Source organism: Ornithorhynchus anatinus, chromosome 13 (genome assembly GCF_004115215.2).
Source record: "Ornithorhynchus anatinus isolate Pmale09 chromosome 13, mOrnAna1.pri.v4, whole genome shotgun sequence".
Classification (NCBI taxonomy): Eukaryota; Metazoa; Chordata; class Mammalia; order Monotremata; family Ornithorhynchidae; genus Ornithorhynchus; species Ornithorhynchus anatinus.
The window spans coordinates 33,754,251-33,778,341 of record NC_041740.1 but is presented as its reverse complement, the minus strand read 5'-3'; the positions used below and the strand labels follow the sequence as shown (position 1 = coordinate 33,778,341).

At 42.5% G+C, this 24,091-nt stretch overlaps 1 protein-coding gene across 14 annotated transcripts in view; it reads left to right on the top strand.

Annotated features, from left to right (window-relative positions):
* The window catches only part of CELF2 (CUGBP Elav-like family member 2), a 484,640-nt gene that overhangs the window by 360,889 nt on the left and 99,660 nt on the right, over window positions 1-24,091 (top strand). For all 14 annotated transcript variants that reach the window (XM_029078013.2, XM_039913825.1, XM_039913823.1 and 11 more), the window contains one exon: window positions 22,296-22,378. In XM_029078013.2, coding sequence (XP_028933846.1) covers window positions 22,296-22,378 — 83 coding nt within the window. The remainder of the gene's footprint in view (window positions 1-22,295; window positions 22,379-24,091) is intronic.

The following is a 24,091-nucleotide window of genomic DNA, read 5'->3' as shown; positions in this document are numbered from 1 at the left end:
GGGTTTGTGTTTTTAACTTCATTTTCCAGCATCCAAGCAGCATTCATTGTAAACCTGAGAAACTGTTATATCATTTGTAGTCCATTTAGATGGCTACTGGTTAACTTACATGGCACAATCATCTTTTTAGCCCACATTAGTAGAAATCCATTCTTGTTTTTGTTCGGGGTTTTTGCCCCCAAATCTTCAACCTACTATACACCACACATTTGTACCAAATCCTCTAGACATGAAGGTCTGTGATGCAAAGGAGCCACAGTGTTATTTGAGGATAGAAGGGAATTGAAAATAAATGCACATTAAGGTTTTTAATGAACCTTTCTTAAAATTACTTTTTATTCTTTTTGGCTTTCCTTATCAGGAACCAATGACTTGTGAATGTATTATTCTCCATTACAATAAAAATGATTAAAAATGTAGTGCGTAACCAAGTTTGTTTTATCCCAGAATTCAAAACAGTGCCCATATGGAGCACCCAAACCATGTATTTCCTGGATTGAATTCCACTTCATCATCGTCCATGTGTTTTCCAGAGCCACGTGTTTTTAAAATTCTGTGAATATTAGTAGTATTTATTGAGTGCCTTCTTGGTTTACCAGGAGCTTGGGAACATACAGATAAGTAGATGATTGGGTCCTTGTCCACGAAAAGCTTTCAGTTTAGTGCTGTGAGAGCTAGGTTATATACGTGGAAGATTAATGCTTATGGCTACTTATTTCTGTTCACTTCTGATCATAATGATGACTGTAATGTATTAAGGCTCATTGGCAAGAGCATACTGTTATGTAAATCCAGTGCAGTGAAATTACTATTTTGTGCATAATTTTCCACACTTTGAAGAGTCCAGTTAAGCACATGGGCTTCAGGTGGGCAAAGAGGTTATATATAATGGTGATTTGTGTGTTTTTGCAATGAGAAGCAGCATGGCCTAGTGCTAAGAGCATGATCTTGGGAGTCAGAGGATTTAGGTTCTAATCCGAGCTCCATCACTTGCTTGCTATGGGATTTTGAGCAAGTCACTTACCCTCTCTGTGCTTCAGTTTCCTCATCTGTAAAATGGGAATCAGTACCTGTTCTCCCTCATACGTAGACTGTGAGCCCCACTAGGACAGCGACTGAGTTCAACTTAATTAACTTGTATCTACCCCAATGCTTAAAACAATGCTTGACACGTAATAAGTGCTAACAAATACTACAATTATTAATTTTCATTATTACTACCTTGGGCCCATACAATCCCAGAGTTGAACTTCCATTTCCTTTAAAGTAAGGGTTAAATGGGTGTGCATAATAATAATTATGACATTTGTTAAGCACTTACTATGTGTCAGCCATTGTACTAAGCATTGGGGTGGATACAAGCAAATGAGGTTGGACACAGTCCCTGTCCCATGTGGGGCTCACAGTCTCGATTCCCTATTCACAGATGAGGTAACAGACACAGAGAAGTTAAGTGATTTGCCCCGAGTCACACAGTAGACAAATGGCAGAGCAGGCATTAGAACCCATGACCTTCTGACTCCCATGGCAATGCTCTATCCTCTACGTCATGCTCCTTCTTGTAGTAATTGCAGTACTTTTTTTTACTTATTCTCATAAGAACAGAACATCATGTTTTCTGGGGCAGAGGACTGAATGTAAGGTCATTTGGGCTCTCTGATGCTCTTGAGTGGGTCACTTGAGCTTTTCCAGATTTAGGACCCAACCCTGTAAAATGGGGTTAAGTTTCTTTTCCCTCATCCATCTTCTGTGGTTGACAGTTCTGTAACAGACAGTAGGAGTGACTTAGGCATATATACACAGTCCTTCCTCACCTACCTCAGAAGGATCCATTATAGCTCTCCCTTTTTTTTAAGGTATTTGTTAAGCACCTATAGTGCCAGGCACTGTACAATGCACTGGGGGAGAAACAAGATCATCAGATTGGACACAGTCCATGTGTCATATGGGGCTCACAGGCTAATCCCCATTTTACAGATGAGATAACTGAGGCACAGAGAAGTGAAATGACTTACCCAAGTTGACACAGTGGACATGTCCAGGGAAGAGTATAGATTCCATCTAAGTCTCTTCTGGAGAAAAGAGTTAGGCACTAATAGCTCAGCTCTGGGTTTAGGCTCACTTCGACTTCTGGTTTAAGCTCACACTTCCAGGCATCAGAATGGCAACAGGCCATTCTCCTGCAACAAGATAATAGCCATGCTTGAGAACCATAAAGCACTTTTCCTTTCACATTCCCAAGGCCCTGTACAGAGGTGAGAGATGAGGAGAGCAAAAAGCAGCTTGCTGCAGGTCACACATTCTCCCCACTAAGATGGAGTCACAGCCCAGGCCTCCTTTCTCCCAGTTCTGTGTGTGCAAAGCACCAGCTCACCTAGCCATTATTGGCACGCAATTGTGGATCGCCGGTGTTTCTCATTCCTCTCATCATTGGATACCATTTTGTCACCCCCCCAGAACCTATCTAAACAGGTGCAGAGGAAAGAGGAGAGCAGTATTACTTTGCGGAACAGCCCAGAGGGTAAGCCTTGCTTAAAGTTTTGGCTAGCCTCCCCTTGGGATTAGATGAAAATTAATTTGTCATTACCCAGGTGCTATACGCTAAGCTTTACTGGCGAGATAGAGTAGAGCAAACTGTACATTTTCTGGAAGGAAGAAAAGTAGTCATGTAATCACAGAGACAGTAAACAGTCATTTCCAATCTGGTAATATTTTATGTGAACTGGCACTGGTATGTTGTATATCATTTATCTTCCTAATCCTTGTTCACATTGCCTCCCACTTGAGGCCAAGAACATTACGGCTGTGCCAAAGAGTGGGTGGAAAAATAGCCTTATTATTAACCCAAGTTGAAAGCATAATGGCTTTTTGAATGTCTTCATTCACAGATGCAGTCATACAAAATATTAATGCCCTTTCTTAAGCATGGCAAAACAGATCCTTCATTTAAACGGGTTTTTTTCCCCATATGTATTGCACAAGGGTGACCCCACAGAAAGGAATGAGTTTACCGTTAAATGGCTTTATTTTTTTCAAGTTGGTATACCCTGTTGACCTTGGCCTATTTTTATTGTTATTTGGCATTTATGTCCATTATGTCTTTTGAAGATTACACTGACCATTCCAGCTATTCATCTCTGGGGATGCCAACATGGTAGCGTTGTTCTCCCCATTTCACAGGTGGAGAAGCTGAGATCCAGAGAGGTTAAGAAGTTGACAGAAGACAGCACTTAGCCCATTAGCCTTTCATTTGTTTCTCATAATCCTTTCTACTCCTCCAATACACTGATAAAGTAGGTGTGGAGATTTCATGACTTTTAGAAATGTAGTTCCGATCCAATTGTCAATAAGTTCCAGTTACTGACTTTTCAAAAGTATTAAAATTGATCTTAATGGAAAACCATCCAGGCAAGGGTTAGGTTAGAACTAGATTTGGGCTTAGTTTAGGACTAGGGTGAGGGCTACATAGGGCTTTAGGGAAAATTAGGTGCTTGTATTTGAATCAGGACTTAGATTGGTGCTCGAAGTAGAGTTTAGTTAGGAACTAGGCATAGGCATAAATGGATTTTTTTCATCGATTGTTTTATCAAGAGCTTGGTTTTTGAGAATTTGTCAGTTACCCAAAAAGAAAAAAGCATGGAAACACTAGACACTCGTATAAGTGATGACTAAACCTCAAGTATACATGGCAAGTAACCCAGAGTTATAAATAAATAACTCTGAGGTATATGTGGTGAGAAACCCCAAGTTATGCGTGTGAACATTTTACTGAGGTTTTGAGGCAGAGGGAGTGACAAAACAGACGTCATAAGGCATACTATCCTTAATCTCCAAGTACAAAAAATGAACTAGGAACTGCATACTGCCTGTAGTAATTTCCAGCCATTGAATTTTGAGTGTAGTCTTAATCGTAAGTGAAACAGTAAACACATTTTGCTAGATTCACTTATCCAGAATATCCAGCTAGCCAGACGGGCTTTATTTATTCCCATGCATTCTGGATAATTGAATTTTTGCTGCATCACGTCTCAGCCCTCATAATGCAAACATGAGCTAGGAAAGAAGTATGTCCATTGGTTATTTTTAGAAGTTTGTATCTCCTAAAAAAAGACCAGATATAAGAATGAGAGGAAAAGAATCTATCTTCTTTGTTTTTCCTAGAACCCATTTTAAAGGTTTAGATTAAAGGTTAGCCCATTTAAAAACAGTCACATCTAGTGGAATGGGGTTTGCACTCAAGGTACCTTCTAGCTGGGTCACTTTATTTCAGATAATAGGAACCTCAGATGAAATAGTTGTCGTATTCCTTATTCTTTTCCTAAAGCAGAATGTGGCTTTGTTCTTCCACACAAATTTTGTTCACTAAAGTGAAATGAATGGTCCTGTGCTTTCTTTCTCTCCAAATTTAGCACTTCTATTCTAACACACAGGCACAGCCTGAATTCTTTCCTCCTGTGAGCCAAGAGGTGTGTCTTTTGGGGGGTCTATAGTTCATTTCTTTTGGAAGCATTCAGAGCCTTCCCTGAATAAAAAGACACCCCGGGTGAACACTTCAGAGCGGGCAGGGAGTAGGTTGAGAGGAGGAGGAGGTTTGAGGATCAAAGACCCCCTGATTATAATAATTGGGATTTGTTAAGTGTTTACTACTTGGCAAGCAATGAGGTAAATATACTAGTGCTGGGATAGGTGCACAGTAGTCAGATCAGATGCAGGTTCTGTCTCACCTGGGGTTCACAATCTAAGAGGAAAGGAGAACAGGTATTTAATCCCCCATTTTACAGATGAGGAAACAGGCACAGCGAAGTTAAATTACTTGGCCAAGGTCATACAGTAAGCAAGTGGCGAAGACAGAACCCTGACTTGCAAGCCCATCCTCTTTCCTACCCCTCCCCTTCCACTCCCAGCTTTCCTAACTGGAGCCAAGACATTCATCAATGCTACTTAGTGAGTGTTTACTCTGCAGAGTACGTTAGAGAAAGTAGACACCTACTACTTCCTACCCTAAAGGTGCTTGCAATCTAGTGGGATCCAAGTAAGATCAGAGCCTCTCGGAAATGGTGTGGCCCAGACTGGCCCACTTGGGTACCAGTCAATAGGAAATGTCATGGTCTTCCCTGAGAGTTCAGCCATGCTCTGCGATGGCCCTAGAACAATCCTTCATTAGCATATTGACCCTGACAGGTCGACCACAGGTCTTCCTCTCCACCTAGCCTTCGTTATTAATCTTCTAAAATTGATTGGAGTGGTGGCACTTTGAAGACTAATTTAGAAAATATTACTTTTTTTAATACCAAAGTCATTTCTTAACATGTAATAGCTCTCTCCCCATAACCAAGCCCCATCTATGTCAACATCCACAAGTGATTTATTACTTTCAATTGGAATCAGCTGGTTCTCAGGCCTACTTTTCTTTTTAAACTGCAAGACTAATCTGGGGCCAGCTGTGACACATGAAATGGTGTTTTATCAGCTGTTCTAAGACTGTTGAAATTTTTAAAAGGTGGCCGTGTAATCACCTAGTTATCTCTCTGGACCACTGCTAAGGCTGGCTGAGGCTGCTTTAGGAATTCTTCCCTCTGAAATCTGGGGGGACAGAATGCAACAACAGATACTATCGCATTAAGGAATAGACTTTTCATGAGTTGCTGGTCTTGTGTCACTGAGTAGTTTACATAGGAACATGGGCCTGCTTCCCTCCTCTTTGGGTTCTGGGAGCTCAATCATCTGGGCAAGAACCTAGTGCAGGTCCTTATTTGGGTTTAGCTAAGGAGTGTTGGAGAAGTCATTGAATCCCTCAGATCTTCAGTCGCTCTATCTGTTAGTGAAATCTGTTCAGTGGGAAAATGGAGGCTGGGGCTTTGAGGAATGCCCCTCATTCTGTAGCCCTGTTAAAATGGTTATGTTTGTGACCATGTTGTATACTTGTGTTTTGTAAACAGTACCACCCTGGGGATCTTTCTCTGGAAAACAGCAGGACTGCATATGTATGGGTCAGGTCTCAAAAAAATTCAGTCATCTGTAGAACTTTGAGAAATGCCCTTCATCCGTAGCCCTACAGAAATGGTTGTCTTTGTGACTATGTTATATACTTATGTTTTGTAACTACCACCCTGGGGATTTTTCCCTGGAAAACAACAGGACTGCATATGTATGGGTCAAGGCTTAATTAAGTTATTTGTATATAGACATGTTTTTTCCAGAGAGAAAGAGCATTGTAATTTTTTTTCTGATTCATTCTAGCAATATCCCAATGATCTGGGGCGGGGTAGGGTGGGAGGAGAATTGAGCAAATTTGTCCTTATTTTCACTGATGAAAGCACTAGAGGGAATTGAGCAGGCTCCAAAATTAGACAGCAAGCAGATGACAGTGCCAGACCTCAAGCCCAAATTTAGAGAGGACCCTGGACTACTGAAACTCAATGCCCAATCTGCTTTTCTGCCTGCCTTAACTCAGCTTCCAACATTTGATCAGCATGAGACAGGGAAAAATTCACCCCTACCCCCAACCTCTTCAATATGACATTGTTAGGGCAGCTGTGTGAACAGTGGGAGTGAGGAGGCCTGGGTTATACTGCTTCTTCCACTTGCCTGCTGTGTCACTTTGTGGAAACCACTTAACTTCTCCAGACCTCAGTCTCCTCATTTCTTTAAAATGGGGATAAAGCATCTGTTCTCCCTCCCTCTTAGACATGCGGGACAGGGATTGTGTTCAAATTACTTGTCTTCTGTCTCACCGAGCACTTCAGACAGTCGTTAGCACATAGTAAGCGCTTAAGAAATGGCATTAATATTACTATTATTATTATTATCATCAATACATGATGCTTCATGAGGAAATCTGTTCAAACCCCAAACCTAGAATGTTTCTCCACGGTGATCCGTGCTCCTCCCTGCCTCCAGAACTCTCACGTTTCCCTCCCTGGTCCTGTTCACCCAGACTTCTACCTCAGGCTGGGAACTTTGCAGTCACGGTCTGCCCCAAAGACAGTGCCACTCCTGCACCACCAGAGCCAAAAGACAGGAAGTTACAGCAGCAGCCCTAGTTTGAGGGCTGGGAAAAGCTTGCTATCCAGGTGACTTCAGCTACCTCTTCTGGCCCAAGAAAGAAGTGACACAGAATCCATCAGTGCTCTCATTGGCGCTGAAACTGCTACCTTTAACCAAATGCTCCCTCCTTTCACCACTGCCTAGTCAAAGCCGTTTGTGGTCAAGTGGCCGGAAGCCGGTGGGGAAATGTTGAGGTGTTTACAACAAGCTTCCATCTTTGTATTCTCCCAAGCGCTCAGTGCAGTGCTCTTCACAGAGGAAGTGCTCAAGTAATACCATTGATGGATTGATTCTTCATTTTTCTTTCCCTAGTTGATTTAAGGTGCCACTCAGCCCTCTGCCCCTTTCTCTTCTCTCCCCGAAGTCACCAATCGTTTCCAAACAGTGTTTTACTTCTCCAGCCAAGCCCCTTTCTCATCGTAGCTTGGAAGTAGACTGCATTTGCCTTTCGCTAAATCTCAATCTGACGCAAGGTGCCAGATGCAGATACAAAGCCTTTGAGCTGAGCTAGCCCCATATATCATTGTACTGTCAGGTGTTTGGATTAGATTGATCTGGCCCTAGACAAGGGGACTTGATAGATGATATTTTTCCCCCTTCAGACCATGCCTTTTTCTTGAAAAATATATTTAATTACAAGGTATCCCATTTTAGCCTCGGTTCTAGCCCTGTCTCCGGATTTCACATTGGTTGACTGCTACAGAGAAGGAACCATCAATATTTTAGAAGGAGCTGACAGGCAAAAAGTTAGATTTGGTGACTGGAAATTTAGATTTTATTTTCCTCTCTCTCTAACAAATTCTGTTCAATGCAGCTATAGAACAGGCAGAGAAGGAAGTGGGCGAGTTTAGCACAAGGTGAGCAATGTCATAAAGGGTAGTGAAATATAAAACCCATCCCAAGAAACTTTGAGCTTTAGTTAGAAGAAAAGCATTCTGTGTGTCTAACCCAAATCACTCAGACGGAGCCTCCCTCTCCCAGGGAGCTTGGACCGCCCATTTTTTAAGGTATCAAAATTGAACTGTGAGGATTTAGCAATGGAGAATCCATTTTGAAGCATAATTCTTCAATGAAAGGAGGTGGAAGAAAAGATCTATGGGCCTTTTGCATTTCTGATGGTTTGTGGAATAGGGACTAAAGTCTGGGTCTCCAAAAACCCAGTCCCTTGTTCTCTTCCATAGGTCACTTTAGGACCGTCCTGGCATTGCTGGTCAGCTTACCTAGCACTGACCCCCCCAGCTGCTTTGACTCCCTTTGAATTATTACTCTGCTGATGTCCAGGATGGAGCATGCTCAGGCCATGCTAATTTTAGGCCCCCATCATTCAGTCAGTGGTATTAATTGAGCACTTCCTCTGTGAAGAGCACTGTCCTAAGCGCTTAGGAGAATACAAAGTTGGAAGTTTGTCAAAAACACCTACTGTAGTTGTTCCAGAATGCTGCCGAACATTAACCCCACAGCTTCCTTGTGCCTCTCTCCCTTTTCTGTTCCTTCCCTGCACCTCCCACCCCTGCCCCTCACTTCCATGGAGCTTGAAAGGGTGTAGCCTCATTTCTCATTATTGGGGGTGTCAAAACCAACTCCCCACCCTAATCTGGAGCCAATCAGGTCAGGCATGAATTGAACTGAACTGAATTGAATCTAGGAGGAAGAGAGGGAGACGTTCCTTCGCTGGTTCTGTCAGGCTGCAAATCATGTCTCTGCTGGGGGGAAAAGAAATGGACTGGGCAGTTGAAATTAATGGTTAGCAAGAGCTTTGAAGATTATCTGTGGATTCATTTATCTGTGATAATGCCCGTCCTCTATTGCCTCAGATGAGCACAAGTTCATTGTATTTGGGACTCGAATTACAGGACTGACTCTTAAAATATTGCACTGTCTCAATGTGACAAGGTTGTATTTATCCCTTTAAAAACAACGGCAAACTTAGCTAAGAGAGTACATATACCGGACATAAATAGCAGTGGGTTAAAAGGCAACTTTCATACAGCTGTCTCATGTGCCACACCAACCCTTTCCCTTTTCTTTTAAGAGAAGGTCATAATCACAACATTTGCCGTTGTTTTAAATTTCCATGGATTGATTCACGGCTTTAAATGTGCGATGAGAGTTTCAGTGGCTTCATTTGAGATGGAGAAGCCAGGACGGCGGAGGAGATCAGATGCAGGGGTTCCTATTCCCAGCTGTTCTGAAATTCACCACGGGAGTTACAAACACCTGTCATTTGGTGCCTCAGTTTTCCCCACTGGAAAACCAGAAAAATAATTCTCTTCCCTCTACACATCTCACAGGGTGCCCCTGAAGATGAATGAGGAAAATAGTTAAAGGTATTTTTAGTTATGTGTGGCAGGGAAAGCTCAAAATTTTAGCTACAAAGCAGTGTTGTTATTACTCATTTGCAAAATTAGAGAAATGGAAGTATTGCAAGAAAGTCTTCTCAGTGTGGCCTCTAAGGGATGGTGTGCAGGTTTGAAACCATCTCCAAACTGTATCCTCTTTTATTAGGATGTAAGAACTTAGCCTATGTCACCTTGGTCAAGCCAGGGGTCTAGCCAGCCCAAAATCCTGTCTGCGATAGTAGTGCTGAGGATGGGGGACAAGGGTATGTTGATTTTGAAAGATCTTGGACACCTTCAATAGTTTAAAACCAAAAATTGTTCTTAATTTAAAAGGTAACCCAAACTGTGATTCTGTCATATCATATAATTATTTCAAGTGAAAATTATGGACACCCCCCCACCAAACAAATTTCTTCTCTCCACCTTAGCTGCCATATTTCTAACAAGATGGGTGGCCAGGTTCTTAGCCTGACAGAGTTAGGAGAGTCCTAAATTTGGTAAATGCCCTATCTTGACATGATTTATTGTGTGATTCGCAACTAATTTCTTGGGGCCATAATAAGCATATGAATCAAACTACCAGGATTTATTTGGTAGGGATTAAAAGCAATTCAGTTGACTTTGCCAGGCCAAAGCAAATGGAAATGAAAGGTAAGCGATCACCATTTTTTACTGTAACCAAACTCTTCCTCTTGATTCTTGTGATCTTTCTGTCACCTTTGAAGTTGGATACCCTGTCTTTAGTACAACCTCCCCAGTGCCTTTGGCAATGTATAACAGAGGTCAGGATTCTCATAATAAATAATATGTATTAAGCACTTGCAATGTACGAAGCATTGTATTAAGGTCTGGACAAGAAGTGCCCAGATGATATGTGGCCATGGCCTCTGGCCCCAAGGTGCTCACAATCTAAGGGGAGGGTGGAGATAAGTTTGGCAACCATGACATAATAATAAAAATAATGTTGTTTGTTGAACACCTACTATGTGCCAAACATTGATCTAAATGCTTAGGTATATATGAGATAATCTGGTCAGACAGTCTCTGGCTCACAGAGAACTCACAGTCAGAGGGGGAAAGGTAAAATAGGCATCAAATCCCCATTTTTCAAGAAGAAGAAACTAAGGTACCAAGAAATTAAGTGGCTTGCCCAGAGTCCCATAACTGGTTCAGGGCCAGATCCCAGTGGTCCTGGAGACCTTAGAATACTAGAGTAACCCTCCGAGTTGTCTTACTGTGGCTTTCTCAGCATTATTGATCTTCCTCCCCTCAGTTGACAATGTTCCCTTCCTTGCATACTGCTCTAGAAATATTCTTTAAACAAATAAATAAAAATTGAATCGAATCCATCCTTTGCCCATTGTCTCCCACTCTAAAGGTCAGATGGTATTTTCAGGAGTGAAAGGAGACTAACAAAGCCGCCTGCTTTCTTCTTGCCACATTCCCCGTGGAGCCTTGACAGACAAGCACATTAGACATAAGCTTGCCATTTGTGAAGCGTGGAGCACGAGAGTTCATGAAGCCACTAAAAGCCGTGATTGTCCTATCTGGGGAAAAAAAAAAGGCATTAAAATTCTTCAGATACTTTTACAGCCATTAGACATTTAAAATGGTTTAACATAAGTGGCTTATTTCAGAGAGCTAGGAATGGGGGGGAGGAGGGGAGGAAAAAAGGCAGATTCCAGCAATTTTGCCCTTCATATCTTTTCTATCCATGTCGTGCTTTAGTCAGAATTTACATAATAATGGGTGAGGAAGTGTTGCAGTACACGTCTCTATGCACATTAGTCCTCGGTTGCTTTCCCAAAAGGCTTGAAAATGAAGTAGATTTAATCTAGGTCAAAAAAAAGACCTCAATTTTCCAGGCAGAGGACATTTAGAGAGAGCATTTGTATTCACCAGGGTACAGAAATGACAAAGTGAGGTTCCTCCAAGAGAAGTCCCTGGTGCAGACGTGGGTTGACAGGAAGCTAGGACTCACGTCCAATTAACAGAAATGCAGTCATAACACATGCAGCTCGGAGAGCACGGTTGGAAAGGGTGGGAGGCCGTTGGACCCCCAGTTCATTTTTCACCCACTGCTTACGGAACTGGGGCAGAACCACTGGTAGGGTGCGGTCTGATTCGCTCTTGTCTGGGGAACGGGGGAGCCGATCAGACCACTACCATTGGCCCGGCAAGATTTAGGAAGCAATTGGCCGTGCTACGGCAGGGACCGGATCCCTGGTTTCTCTGATGACACCCTGCAGGGAATCCCCGTTTCCAGTCCCCTCTGGGTAACCGACCGTGATTCAGATGGGCAGCCGGTTGCTTTCTCTGCTTCCTAGTTGGTCGCCAGATGGTAATACTTTTTGCATCGGGGTGCCAATTATGTCAAACTCGATAAAACTAAGCTAATTGGATGTGCAGTCATTAAAAGTTGCTTTCTTTAGGACAGGGTGTTTGTACCGGGAGCTGACGACTCAAGAAACGGTAGTGCAGGTTTTTACAGGCAAATGAGCTTCAGTAGGAGAGAACCAGAGAGAAGCAAAATTGAAGCAGGAGAGATCTGGGTCAGACGTAGGGTTGGAATTCGCAGAACTAGGTTGCCAAGGGAGACTCTAGGAGCTCTTTCTCAGGGGATTGCTAAGAAGGAAATCAAAGGTTATCAGCCTCTTTGCCGCCAGAAAGAAAGAGGTTGGGTGAAGAGATGATTCAGGGAGTGCAGAACACGGGATTCTTTGAGAGAGAGAGAGCAAATAAGCAGTGAAATCACCCAGTCCTTTCCTCTTGTCTCTTTCGCTCCAGAAAATGAAGCTGTGGCAAGAAGTTGCTTTTCCCATTCAGATACCTAAATATGATAAACTGGTTCTTGCTTCAGGCACCATTTTCCAGCTCTCAATCATTGTTATTCAGCTCTTAGATATGCTCCTCTTATATCACCCCACCCTTATGGAGACAGTAAAACAAATCTCTTACCAATCGATAGACATTTTCCTGAACTAGAAGCAAGCTAGGGGCAAGGCGGAAGGGTCAGCTAGCCAGGATAGAGGGCTGTAAAGGATGTGAGATGTAATTTATTGGATTAATTTTTTTCCAGCGACACGATTTGTTCTTTTTATTGACTTTGTTGTTGTTGTTTGTTATGGGGCTTGAGGGAGGAGAAACGGCCTGGCCGCAGGAAAATTTTACCTTATACTTTCCAAGAGTGGTGACCGACAGGCTCTCTAGAATCCAAATGACCTAAACTGTCTTCAAGGGACAATCAGTTAGTCAATGGTATTTATTGTGTGCAGAGCACTGTACTGTACTAGGCTTGGGAGAGTGCAGTACAACAGGGTTGGTAGACACATTTCCTGCCCACAAGACTGTGGTCCCTGTTCAGACCCAACAGCTGCTTTTCAGGAGTCTTGCTAGCACAATGGATGGTGTGGCTTTCTCCAAAGCAATAGGGGAGGGAAATCTCCCCAGCTCTGATTTTGTTTGTTTTTTTTTATGGTGTTCGTTAAGTGCTTACTGGGTGCCAGGCACTTCTAAGTGCTGAGGTAGAAGCAAGCCAATCAGATTGTCATGGTCCATTTCCCACATGGGGTTCACACTCTTAGTCCCCATTTTACAGATGAGGTAACTGAGGCACAGAGAAGTTAAATGACTTAAGGTCACATAGACAAGTGGCAGAGCCAGGCCTAGAACTCAGGACCTTTTGACTCCCAGGTCAGTGCTCTATCCATTAGACCACGCTGCTTCTTCGCACCAAGACAGTTTCCTGTTTTGAATGGATCAGGCTGTTTCGGGGAAGGCTTAAAAGCTAATTGGCATCTGAAAGTATGACTGGATTCTGTTGGCTGGAGGGTGGTGAGAAGTCCAGAAGGCTCTAGCATTATAGGACATTTACTTCGGCACTAATACAGCCCTCAGATTAGGAGCTATCCTGGACTGCAAGAGGGCAGGAGGAACAGACTCATAAATTATACTGGAATATTTAAAACTAGGAGGAAAAATTAGATATCAAAGCAGTGAATAACTGCTCCTTTGACTCAAACCGGCTTGAGCTCTGCTAGTTTGTGAGAGAGCCAGGATTCCAATTGAGATTCAAAACTTGCGTGGAGCAGGCACCTGTTTTGCTTGCAAATGCCCGCACAAAAGAGAGCTTCATTCACAGAAAGGGGGAAGAAGAAAAAAAAATAGCAGGACTTCACTCATTTAGCCTTCCAAGGTTGCAGTCTCTTGATCTGTCAGCTCTTTGGAATTCAAAGACAGCCTTTAAAGGAATTTTCAATTCACAACATGATGACTTTGTTGATGTCCTGAATGTGAGTGTCTCTCGAATTGAATTTGTCCGCTAGGATTCCATTATTTTGCTGTGAGAATAACGGAGCTCAGTCATCAGATAATCATTATATGGCTGTTGTGAAGTGTTTATTTTATTAGTCTAGAAGGTAAAACAGATTTCATACTTTTAAGGTCTTGGCAACCCCAAAGAACACTGTTCAGGTTCTCTGCCCCGGCTGCCAGGGTCAGAGTTCAGTCCCCTACAGCAGGTGATCATTTGCGCTACACAGGAAAGCTCCCAAATGGAAAAATTTTGTTAGTTCCAAACCCGAAATACTCAAAAAGAAGATTGTAGAAATAAGCTTGTTTCCTCCCTCACTCTCGCCCCTACCCCCAAGCCAGTTCATCGTCTTGACCCTCCAAGTCTCCAAATTGTTTCATAGTGACCCCAAATGATTTCTTATTGATTTCCAGTGTGGAACTGCCCCAGGACAATAACAGCAGAAAAAGAATTAGTAACCAGAATTTTAGAGATTGTAACATTAGTTTGTAAACTCTTTGAGGTCAAGGATTGTGTCTTACCCCTAGAAAGTAAGCTCCCTATGGGCAGGAAGCAGGTCTACAACTCTGTTGTATTTTTCCAAGTGCTTAGTATACTATTCTGCATGCAGTCAGTACTCAATAAATACCACTGATTGATTACATCTGTGGTACTCTCCTGAGCAGTATGGCATAATGAGAAGCAGTATGGCGTAGTGGATAGAGCACAGGCCTGGGAGTCAGAAGGTCGTGGGTCAAATTCCAGCTCTGCTGCTTGTCTGTTGTGTGACCTTGGCCAAGTCATTTCACTGTGCCTCAGTTACATGGTCTGTAAAATGGGGGTTGAGACTGTCAGCCCCTTGTGCGACAGGGACTGAGTCCAACCTGATTAGCTTGTATCTACTCTAGCACTTAGAACAGTGTCTGGTACATAATAAGCACTTAAATGCCACAATTGTTACGATTATTTTTAAATAAATACTCTTGGTTGGTAGAGTGAAAGTGGAGTGCTTTTCCCCTCCAGCAGTAGACCTATTTACACAGGCTAAATTTTAGGCCAGTGACTGGACTGGGACAATGAAGAAGATTTTTCACACAACAGCCCAGACACATAGTTGACTTTCTGTCATTTAGGGTGTAAAATGTTAGCCCATAGTCTGAAATTTCTGTATTGCTGCTCATGATGACTGGTTATTTGTCTGATTGAAGGCTGCTCAGGTCCCTGACCCCAACTCTTTATACCTGGCTTAAAGAAAAGCTGCCTCAAGGCCAGGTTTTTATGGATGAAGTATGAGGAAACAAACTAAAATAATGAAGCATCTCCTCAGAGTGGGCTTTGCCACCTGAGTCCTTTCCTTTAGACAGTTTTTGGGAGACCGCCCGGGAAAGGGACATTCCCACAGAGTCATACCGATTCTGTTGAGTCTTGACTGGAATGGTAAGAACCGAAATTGCGTGTTGTTATTTTTAAAAAAAAATGGTATTTGTTAAGCACTTACTATGCACCAGGCTGGGATAGGTAGAAGCTAATCAGGTTGAAAACAGTATTTGTCCCACATGGGGCTCACAGTCCTATTCCCCATTTTACAGATGAGGTGACTGAGGCACAGAGAAGTGAATTGACTTGCCCAAGGTCTCCAGCAGACAAGAGGCAGAGTCAGGGTTAAAACTAAGATCCTTTGACTTCCATGCCCATTCTCTGTCCACTAGCCCATGCAGCTTCAGGGTCACAGCCCCAAGGGCTAAAGAAGCATTAATCAATCACTCATTCAGTAGTATTTTGAACACTCGCTGTAATAATATTGGTATTTGTTAAGCGCTTACTATGTGCAGAGCACTATTCTAAGTGCTGGGGTAGACACAGGGGAATCAGGTTGTCCCACGTGGGGCTCACAGTCTTAATCCCATTTTACAGATGAGGTAACTGAGGCACAGAGAAGTTAAGTGACTTGCCCACAGTCACACAGCTGACAAGTGGCAGAGCTGGGATTCGAACCCATGACCTCTGACTCCAAAGCCCAGGCTCTTTCCATTGAACCACGCTGCACACGCTGTGTGCAGAGCACTCTACTAAACTCTTGGATGAGTACAATATAATCCTATTATATTAGCTCCTTGTAAGCACCTTGTGGGCAGGGAATGTTTCTGCCAACACTGTTGCATTGTACTCTCCCAAGCACAGTTAGTACAGTGTTCTGCGCATAGTAAGCGTTTAATAAATATCACTGATTGGTTGATTAATTGAATAGACTACATAGACATAATTCCTGCCCACAAGGAGTTTACGATCTAGAAGGGGAGGCCGACATTAAAGCAACTTACACATAGGGGAAATGGAAGCGTGTAAGGATATATTCATAAGTGCTTTGAGGCGGGGATTGGGTTAACTATTAAAGTGCTTAGGGATACACATCCAAAAGCATAGGTGATACTGAGGGGAGGGCAAATGGAGTGGAGAAATGAGGGTCTAGTCAGGGAAGGCCTCTTAGAGGAGATAGGATTTTAGGAGGGCTTTAATGATGAGGAGAATGGTGGTCCGTCGGATGTGAAGTGGGTGGGAATTGCAGGCAGAGCAAGTTGGCAAGGGGTCAACGGTGAGATAGACAAACCTCTGAACTTTAGTGTTGTGCTATAGGATAAACCTGTCAGCCATCACACCCAGGAATGAAAATAAGTTGATATGTTTCCTCGGGGCAAACTATGTTATATAAACAGGTTATTTCTAAGCCCACAGTAACTCTTATTCAGTGCACAATATTTCAGAGTTTCCTTAGTCAAGATTTTCAAGAGTAACAGCTGTGGTTTAAAAAGATTGGTGATCATCCAGATGGTTCCTTTTTGTATTAAATAGAATTTATCATTTAAAATGAAAGTTATCTTTCTGAGATGTGTTTATCTTTATGATTCTTTTAAAACTACATATAGATGAGCAGCTATAAAGAAGCTGTCAGCTTGTCCCCAGGCTTGGGGCTTCAGTGCTGGAAAGGACTCTATAACAGTGACTCAAATGATGCTGCACTTAAAGAAGCGGTTCACCTGGGGGGAGTCTTTATGGCAAGAGAAACCATCTGTGAAGAGATATAGTCAGTTACACAGTACCCTTTTTGGAATATGTATGACTTGATCTCTCGGGGTTTGCCACTCCCAACTTCTGGCATCACGGTGTTACGAACTGCTTTATGAGCCGAACAGGTGCAGGTTTCCCTAAAGTACTCACCGCCACCTGGGAAGAAGAACCTGGGAGGGGGAAGCCTCCATGACCCCCTGCTGAGGCCATTGGAGAAGGGAGAATGATGGGGTGCGAAGTCAGGGAAGCCCAGATGCACAGACAGGAAATAGAGAACCACTAGACTGTAAACTCCTTGAGAGCAGCGATTGTGTCTATCAGCTCTATTATACTCTACATTGTACTCTGTGCAGTGCTTTGCACATGGTAAGTGTTTCTCCCACCCCCCCACCCCCCCGCTCCCGAAGCAGCATAGTATAGTGGCTAGGGCACCGGCCTGGGAGTCAGAAAGACTTGGGTTGTAATCTTGGCTCCGCCACTGGTCTGCTGTGTGACCTTGAGTAGGTTACTTTGCTTCTCTTTATCTGTTACCTCATTATTCTAATGGGGATTAAGACTGTGAGCCCCATGCGGGACATGGATTGTGTCTGAAAGACTGTGAGCCCCATGCGGGACATGAATTGTGTCTGACCTGATTACTTTGTATCTACTCCAGTACATAGTAAGCACTTAACAAATACCATGAAAAAAAACGATTGAGTGATGGATTGATTGATTGAGATCCTGGCAGAGAAAAGTGTCCAGCCTCTAACCCTTGATTGTCATGTTGATTACCCCTTGGCCATAGCCAAGAGCTCTCATACTCCTCTGACTCCTCTGCAACACCCCCCCCCCCCCCCCCCCCCCGCCCACTCACAAGTCTTTTGTTTAAAATGGCTGTGGAAGAGTGGTGAGCATGGACTGTTAACTACATCCATTCATTCATGTTGGGACTATCAAAAACGCTTCTGCACCTGCTGTGGTCTTTTCCCATTTTCAGGGTGTCTGTCATTTGAAATAAGGAACTCAGGGGAGATTCTGGATTGAGGTTCCCAAACAGCTCATTTTTTTCCTACCATTACAGTACAGGAAAATGTCCTGTTGGCTATATGGACCATTTGGTAGCCAGATAGGAAACTAGAAAATTTGAGGTGCAAGTCAGGAAACCTCGCTTCCATTAGGCAAGTGATTACTTCAGGTAACATTCTGTGGTGGAAAAAAGGAAAGACTATTCCATGTCTGTTGAGGCTTCAGGGGTTTACCGTTTCTTAGAATGGTACCTTAACACCCAACAGGACACTTCTTTTTCCTTCCCAAGTAAAATAATCTTCTTTCAGTATGACAAATCTGAACCTGTAACGAATAGCACTGAATGGGTGACAGTCTGACAGGCTCTTGTCATTCTTTAGAAATAGGTCTCCCACCCCTAAATACACTTACTGAAGGAACAGAAGAATTTCCATCTACTGGTAAAAAGAAATCTGGATTAGTAAATATGTGCTTTTTTATTCTAACATATTTAGAGAAGCAGCGTGACTTAATGGAAAGAGCATGGGATTGTGAGTCAAAGGACATGGGTTCTAATTCTGGCTCCTCCATTTATCTGCTGTGTGACCTTGGGCAAGCCACTTAACTCCTCTGTGCCTCAGTTACCTCATCTGTAAAATAGGGAGTAAGACTGAGCCTCACTTGGGACAACCTGATTACCTCGTATCTACCCCAGCGCTTGGAGCAGTGCTTGGCACATAGCAAGCACTTAAATACCATAATTATTATTATTAATATTATTATTTAGGCATCTTGATCAAACCACATTGTAACGTAGTGATTCAAAACATGATTTAAATATAGTACCCAAGCATCTACTGCCAACAATTCACTTTTTGCCAGATCCACTTAACACACTCAGTTCTCCTATAACAAAGGCTGACTAACCTCAGCCCCATAGCACTTATGTATATAGCCATAAATTATGTATATATTAATATCTGTCTGCCCCTCTAGACTGTGAGCTTGTTGTGGCAGGGAATATGTCTAACAAATGTTACATTCTCTCCCATGCGCTTAGTACAGTGCTCTGTACATGGTAATTGCTCAATAAATGCTATTGATTAAATATGACAAATGCCGAGGGTTGTGTTCTTGAAGAGAAATAACATGGCCTAGTAAGTAGATTACAAGAATCAGAAGGACCTGGGTTCTAATCATGGCTCTGGTTTTGTCTGGTATGTGATCTTGAGCAGGTCACTCAACTTCTCTGTGCCTCAGTTTACCTCATCTTTAAAATGAGGATAAATAATAATGATGGTATTTATTAAGCTCTTACTGTGTGCCAACCACTGTTCTAAACACTGGGATACATACAAGGTAATCAGCTTGTCCGACGTGGGGCTGACTGTCTTAATCCCCATTTTACAGATGAGGTACCTGAGGCACAGAGAAGTTAAGCAGCTTGCCCCAGGTGACACAGCAGACAAAAAGCGAAGCCGGGATTAGAACCCACATTCTCTGACTATGGGCCATGGACTTTGTCCAATCTGATTAACTTATATCTATCCCAGCCCTTAATATAGTGCCTGGCAAATAGTAAGTACTGAACAAATACCATAAAAAATCAAAAAAGAGCCTCTAGTTACATTGCTTCAAAGGTAATAAGCATTTGTTAACTTCCATCACTATTATCATATTATAGATTCAATGGGAATTGCTGAGTTCTTGTGGGCAGGAAACTTGTCTACCAACTCTACTATATTATTCTCTCCCAAATGCTTAGGGCAGTGCTCAGCACACTGTAAGCACTCAGTAAATATAAATGATTGGTGGTACAAAGGGACTGCTATGAGTGACTTTTTTATGCAAATTCCTATATTGTGGGGTCTCATGGCCATATTCCATATGTGTGCCATATATTGCCACTCACTGCTGTTTTCCTCTATTAAATACAGTAAAGTTGCCGAAAACACAAAGTACTGTACAATTCCGGAAATTTGAAGCAGAGCCTAGGCAGTTTAGCAGCATCACATCTCAAATAACACCACATCCTTCAAACAACCTCATCACTTGCATCACTGGGTCAGACACTGCCAAGGAGGCAGCATTCAGTTTTGTGTTCTGATGAAAATCTTTGATTGGGGTTGAGGTTTAGTTTTAGTTAGAATGCAAGCTGGGCATTTTTCTAAAACTCCATGAAACAATATGGTTATCTCTTGCCAATTATTGGTATAAGGATGTGACCTGCTGGGCTTTTCGGGGAAGAATACTAATGTATGGAAAATGAAGCTACTATTCCAGGCACATAATGAATCAGTGATGAAACCCAAAATAGAATTCTGGACTCTCAATTCCCAGCCATAGTCTCCATTCACTCGATGATTCATGGTAAGAATAATACTCTTGCTGTGAACTGACAGACTCTCTCATATTTAGTCAGAGCTTAAATTGGGCAGTATCTTAGAGGCTTTCTTTTCCAGATACTTTTTGGAGAGAAATCTCTAGTAGTTCCACCATCCTGCTGTTGCAGCTTGTTCAAAAGGCAAAGCTTGTGCCTTATCACATTCAATCAATAAATGTCATTGATTGATTGTTTCAGGGGACCATGCTTAAAACTTGTGGAAGCTTTTATAACGGAACATTTGGAAGATTCCAAACTTGTCTTGCGGGTGGGTTGAAGCATCTAAGAAGTATTTAGGATGTTACTGATATCGAGCTTTCTATTCCCATCCTACAAATGGCCAAGTCTGGTTATGAATGTTAGAATGCCACTTACGATCCTGAGATTCTTTTGGCTTAAGAACGAATGCACCATGCTGCCTTCCAAGAAAGAATCTAAAAGTGCCTTTGCTTCAAACCCAGCCTGCTAAAGGAAGATAATAAACCACTGTCATTCATTCATTCAATCATATTTATTGAGCACTTACTGTGTGCAAAGCACTGTATTAAGTGCTTGGGACAGTACAATATAGCTGTTCATTCCTGAGAGTCAGACCTGTCTCTCAGATCCCATTCTAGGTTAATTGTTCATGTGGGTACATTTTAACGCTGAGTCCACGTATAAACCATTGGGCCTTAGGATCCTCTTTTGACTCTCCAATGTAATATTTATGCCTTTGCTCTTGTTTTATGCATTTTCTCAACTCAGCTGCATTTCCATTAACCAAGGAAAGTTCAGGTCAGTTGGGGCATCTCTTTTTCAGTAAAGTTCGGCTTCTTTCCTGTTTTGGGGTGTTTGTTGTTGTTGTTGTTGTTGTTTTGAAATTATCAACTGTTCAGGATCATTTACCAAGTAGCTAATCTGTATTTTTGGCAGCTTCCAAAACCTATCTCAAATTGAATTGATAATTGGTAAAAATGCAACTGCAATGGAGTTAAAAATACAGAAATACAGGAAATAAAAATTTCAAGCATGGTCCCCTGAAACAATCAATCAGTGGCACTTTAGGAAGGTCAATCTGGGATATTAGAGAATAGGCTTCAGTGATGCCAGTACTCATACCAGAGAGTGGAATGCAAGTCAACTGTTTGACAAGTAGATCCTTGGCATAATTGAGACAATGGTGACCTTGTCAGGGGCTGCCCGACTTCTGTGTCTTCAGGCAGATATTACCACCACTTCTGGTGATTTATCCATTACCAAGAGTCCCCGCCCACTGAAGATGAAATACAGTGGCCTTCTGGCAAGGTCACAGAATTTGGAGTCAGGAGTCCTGACTTCTGATCCCAGCTCTGCCACTTGCCTGCTGGGTGTGACCTTGAGCAAGCAATTTTTCTGGGTCTTAGTTTCCTCATCTGTAAAATGGGGGTTAAATAATTGTTCTCCCCCTTAGATTGTTACCCCCTTGGGGACAGGGACTGTGTCCTATCTCCTTTACCCCAGCGCATAGCACAATGCTCGGCACAAAGCGCTTAACAAATACAACAATTATTGTTGTTCTTAGTAACCCTCTCCCTATTTGGGCTTGGATATCGGGGCACCATGCCATGTCTGCCCTATGCCATTGTCCTGGACATGGAAGTGACGGTTGCATTGTGACAGGAACAGGGTGTTTCTTTAGACTGTAAGCTCATTAGGGGCAGTGAACATGTCTACCAACTCTGTTACATGGTGCTCTCCACAGCGCTTAGTACAGTGCTCAACACACAGTAAGCACTTAACAAATATGATTGGTTGATTGATTGGGAACCCAGCACATACCCACCCCCTTCCCCAGAACCCCACCGAGATCAGCCTGGACACTTTCTCACTGGCAATGCCTCATATAGAGAATGGTTCTTCTAATTGTGTGCTATTATTATCTTCGGTTCAATAACCACCTAAAGCTCTTCTCCAGAGGAGCTGCGTTTTAGTCAGTGGCGGAAACATTTATCCCCAATTTGAGTACGTTTTCCAAAATGATTTAATAAAAAAGGCATTAACTCTAAAAATGCTCACTATGTTGTTATCATTCTCATTCTCTTTATTATTGTTAAATTCTTTGCAACCTTTCAAGTCTGCGGTGTGTCCGTCGCGGTCTCCATTATTTCTAAGCAAACCGCTCACAGTAATTTCTAAAAAATCTTTTTATTTCTCCCTGCAGGTTGTTGTTTCGTAACATTTTATACAAGAAAAGCTGCACTTGAGGCACAGAATGCACTGCACAATATTAAAACTTTACCTGGGGTGAGTCCATTTACTTTTGTACCAAATCACTTTATTGCTTGGAAATAGTTCCTTTCAGCTGAAGATGCTAGTTATAAGCTCTTAGTGCCAGAAATGACTTTGGTCTTTTCAGGAGTGGGTGCTGACCCTTCTGTTCGTGAACAGCAGCTGGACCAGCTGACCAGTCCATAAAGCAGCACTGGCATTAACTTTGAAGGAAAGAGCTCTCAAATAGCATGTTCCCTAGTTAGAAAAATCATAGTGACCCCACTGGGTAGCAGCAGCTGCCAAGAAGTAACAGGTAGGTGACGATTTAAAAACGAAAAAGCCACACCAGAGAGGCAAATGGAAAAGAAAAGCTTTTACTCACCAGGAGCCCTTTGGAAAATTTAGACTCTGAATTTTTTGTGTGGGGGTGAAAGGGCAAAGTGGTCCCTGTGTGGCCATATTATTAAGCCTCGCAATGATGTCTAAACAATCGACCGCGGTTAACAAAGTCAATGTTTTAATAGCCATTTGGGGGCTACATGTCGATATAGACCTGAACGTAGAAAGCCTACACTATTTGTCCATTTTCTTCCCGTCGATATTTGACTATAAGAACCTTTCGTGAGAAAAGGCCCTGATGGTGTAATTGGCTCCTCCACGGAATCCATGATTTTTCAAAAGCCTTCTTTTGTCGTTATTGGTTGTTAGCACTCGGAGAATCGTGCCAGATCAGATTAATATCCAAATTCAGGACATCGTTTGCATGCCTTTACTTGGAAAGCCGTCTTGAGTCCATTTAATATCTTGTGTAGCCAAGAGGAGTCTTTTTTTTTTAAAATGAAACAGCCCGTGATTTTAAAAAAATAACAACGTTACTTAAAAATGCCCCTTGTCTCAGACCCACATCAGTCAGTCTTAGGAAGGCCAGATAAATGAGAATCCGGGCCCATTAAACTGTGTTCTAGCTTGTTTGGGAATTTTGTGATGCTTATGGAGGGTGAGGAAGGGGTGTGGTGGAAACAAGCTTTTCAAAATGGCGCGCAGGGAGTCTGCTCATCCGTCCCTCAACTGCGTCAGAAACTGTGGCCTTGTCCCTATCATGCAAAGAAAGTAAAGGAAGGAAAAGTGGGGGTTAGTCGTGACATGCCATTGGTATGTCTTCACTTAGGGATTGTGGCTTCCATTCAATGCAACTGTTTCTCTTCCGTGGCTTCAAATCGTAGGTGTCTCCTAGGGCAGCTTCTGTTAAGTTTAAGTGCTTTTCCCACGTGGGTTTTCTATAAAGGTGCAACTTCTAACTGAGGATGCCATAAAAACAGTAACAACAGTGCAGTGTGTTTTTTAAAGAATGTGGCAGATGGCCTTTCAACATCCTTAGCAGGTGTTAGTCCCATTTAGCAGATGTAGAAACTAAGAGAACTCGATAATGTATCCCTTGTCTGAAAATCTCGGTGTCCTTGTTAAGCAGGTATCTGGTGCAAATGAGAAATCATACTTCACCCTTATTCTGAAGAGGGAAATTCTCACGGCTGTACAATACTGTGCAAACATAATTTAGAATATAGTCATCTGGGGTTGCATATTTTCACTTAACGTTTAACAGTGTCCAGCAGTCAAGGTGGTTGATTCTAACTGCATGATTCAGTACATTGAATTGAACTGTTTGTCTGTGTATTTTGAATGCCCTACTAATCCTCTTCTGCCACATCTCCCCGTATCCTTTGTCTAGCAAAAATGCTTGCTTTT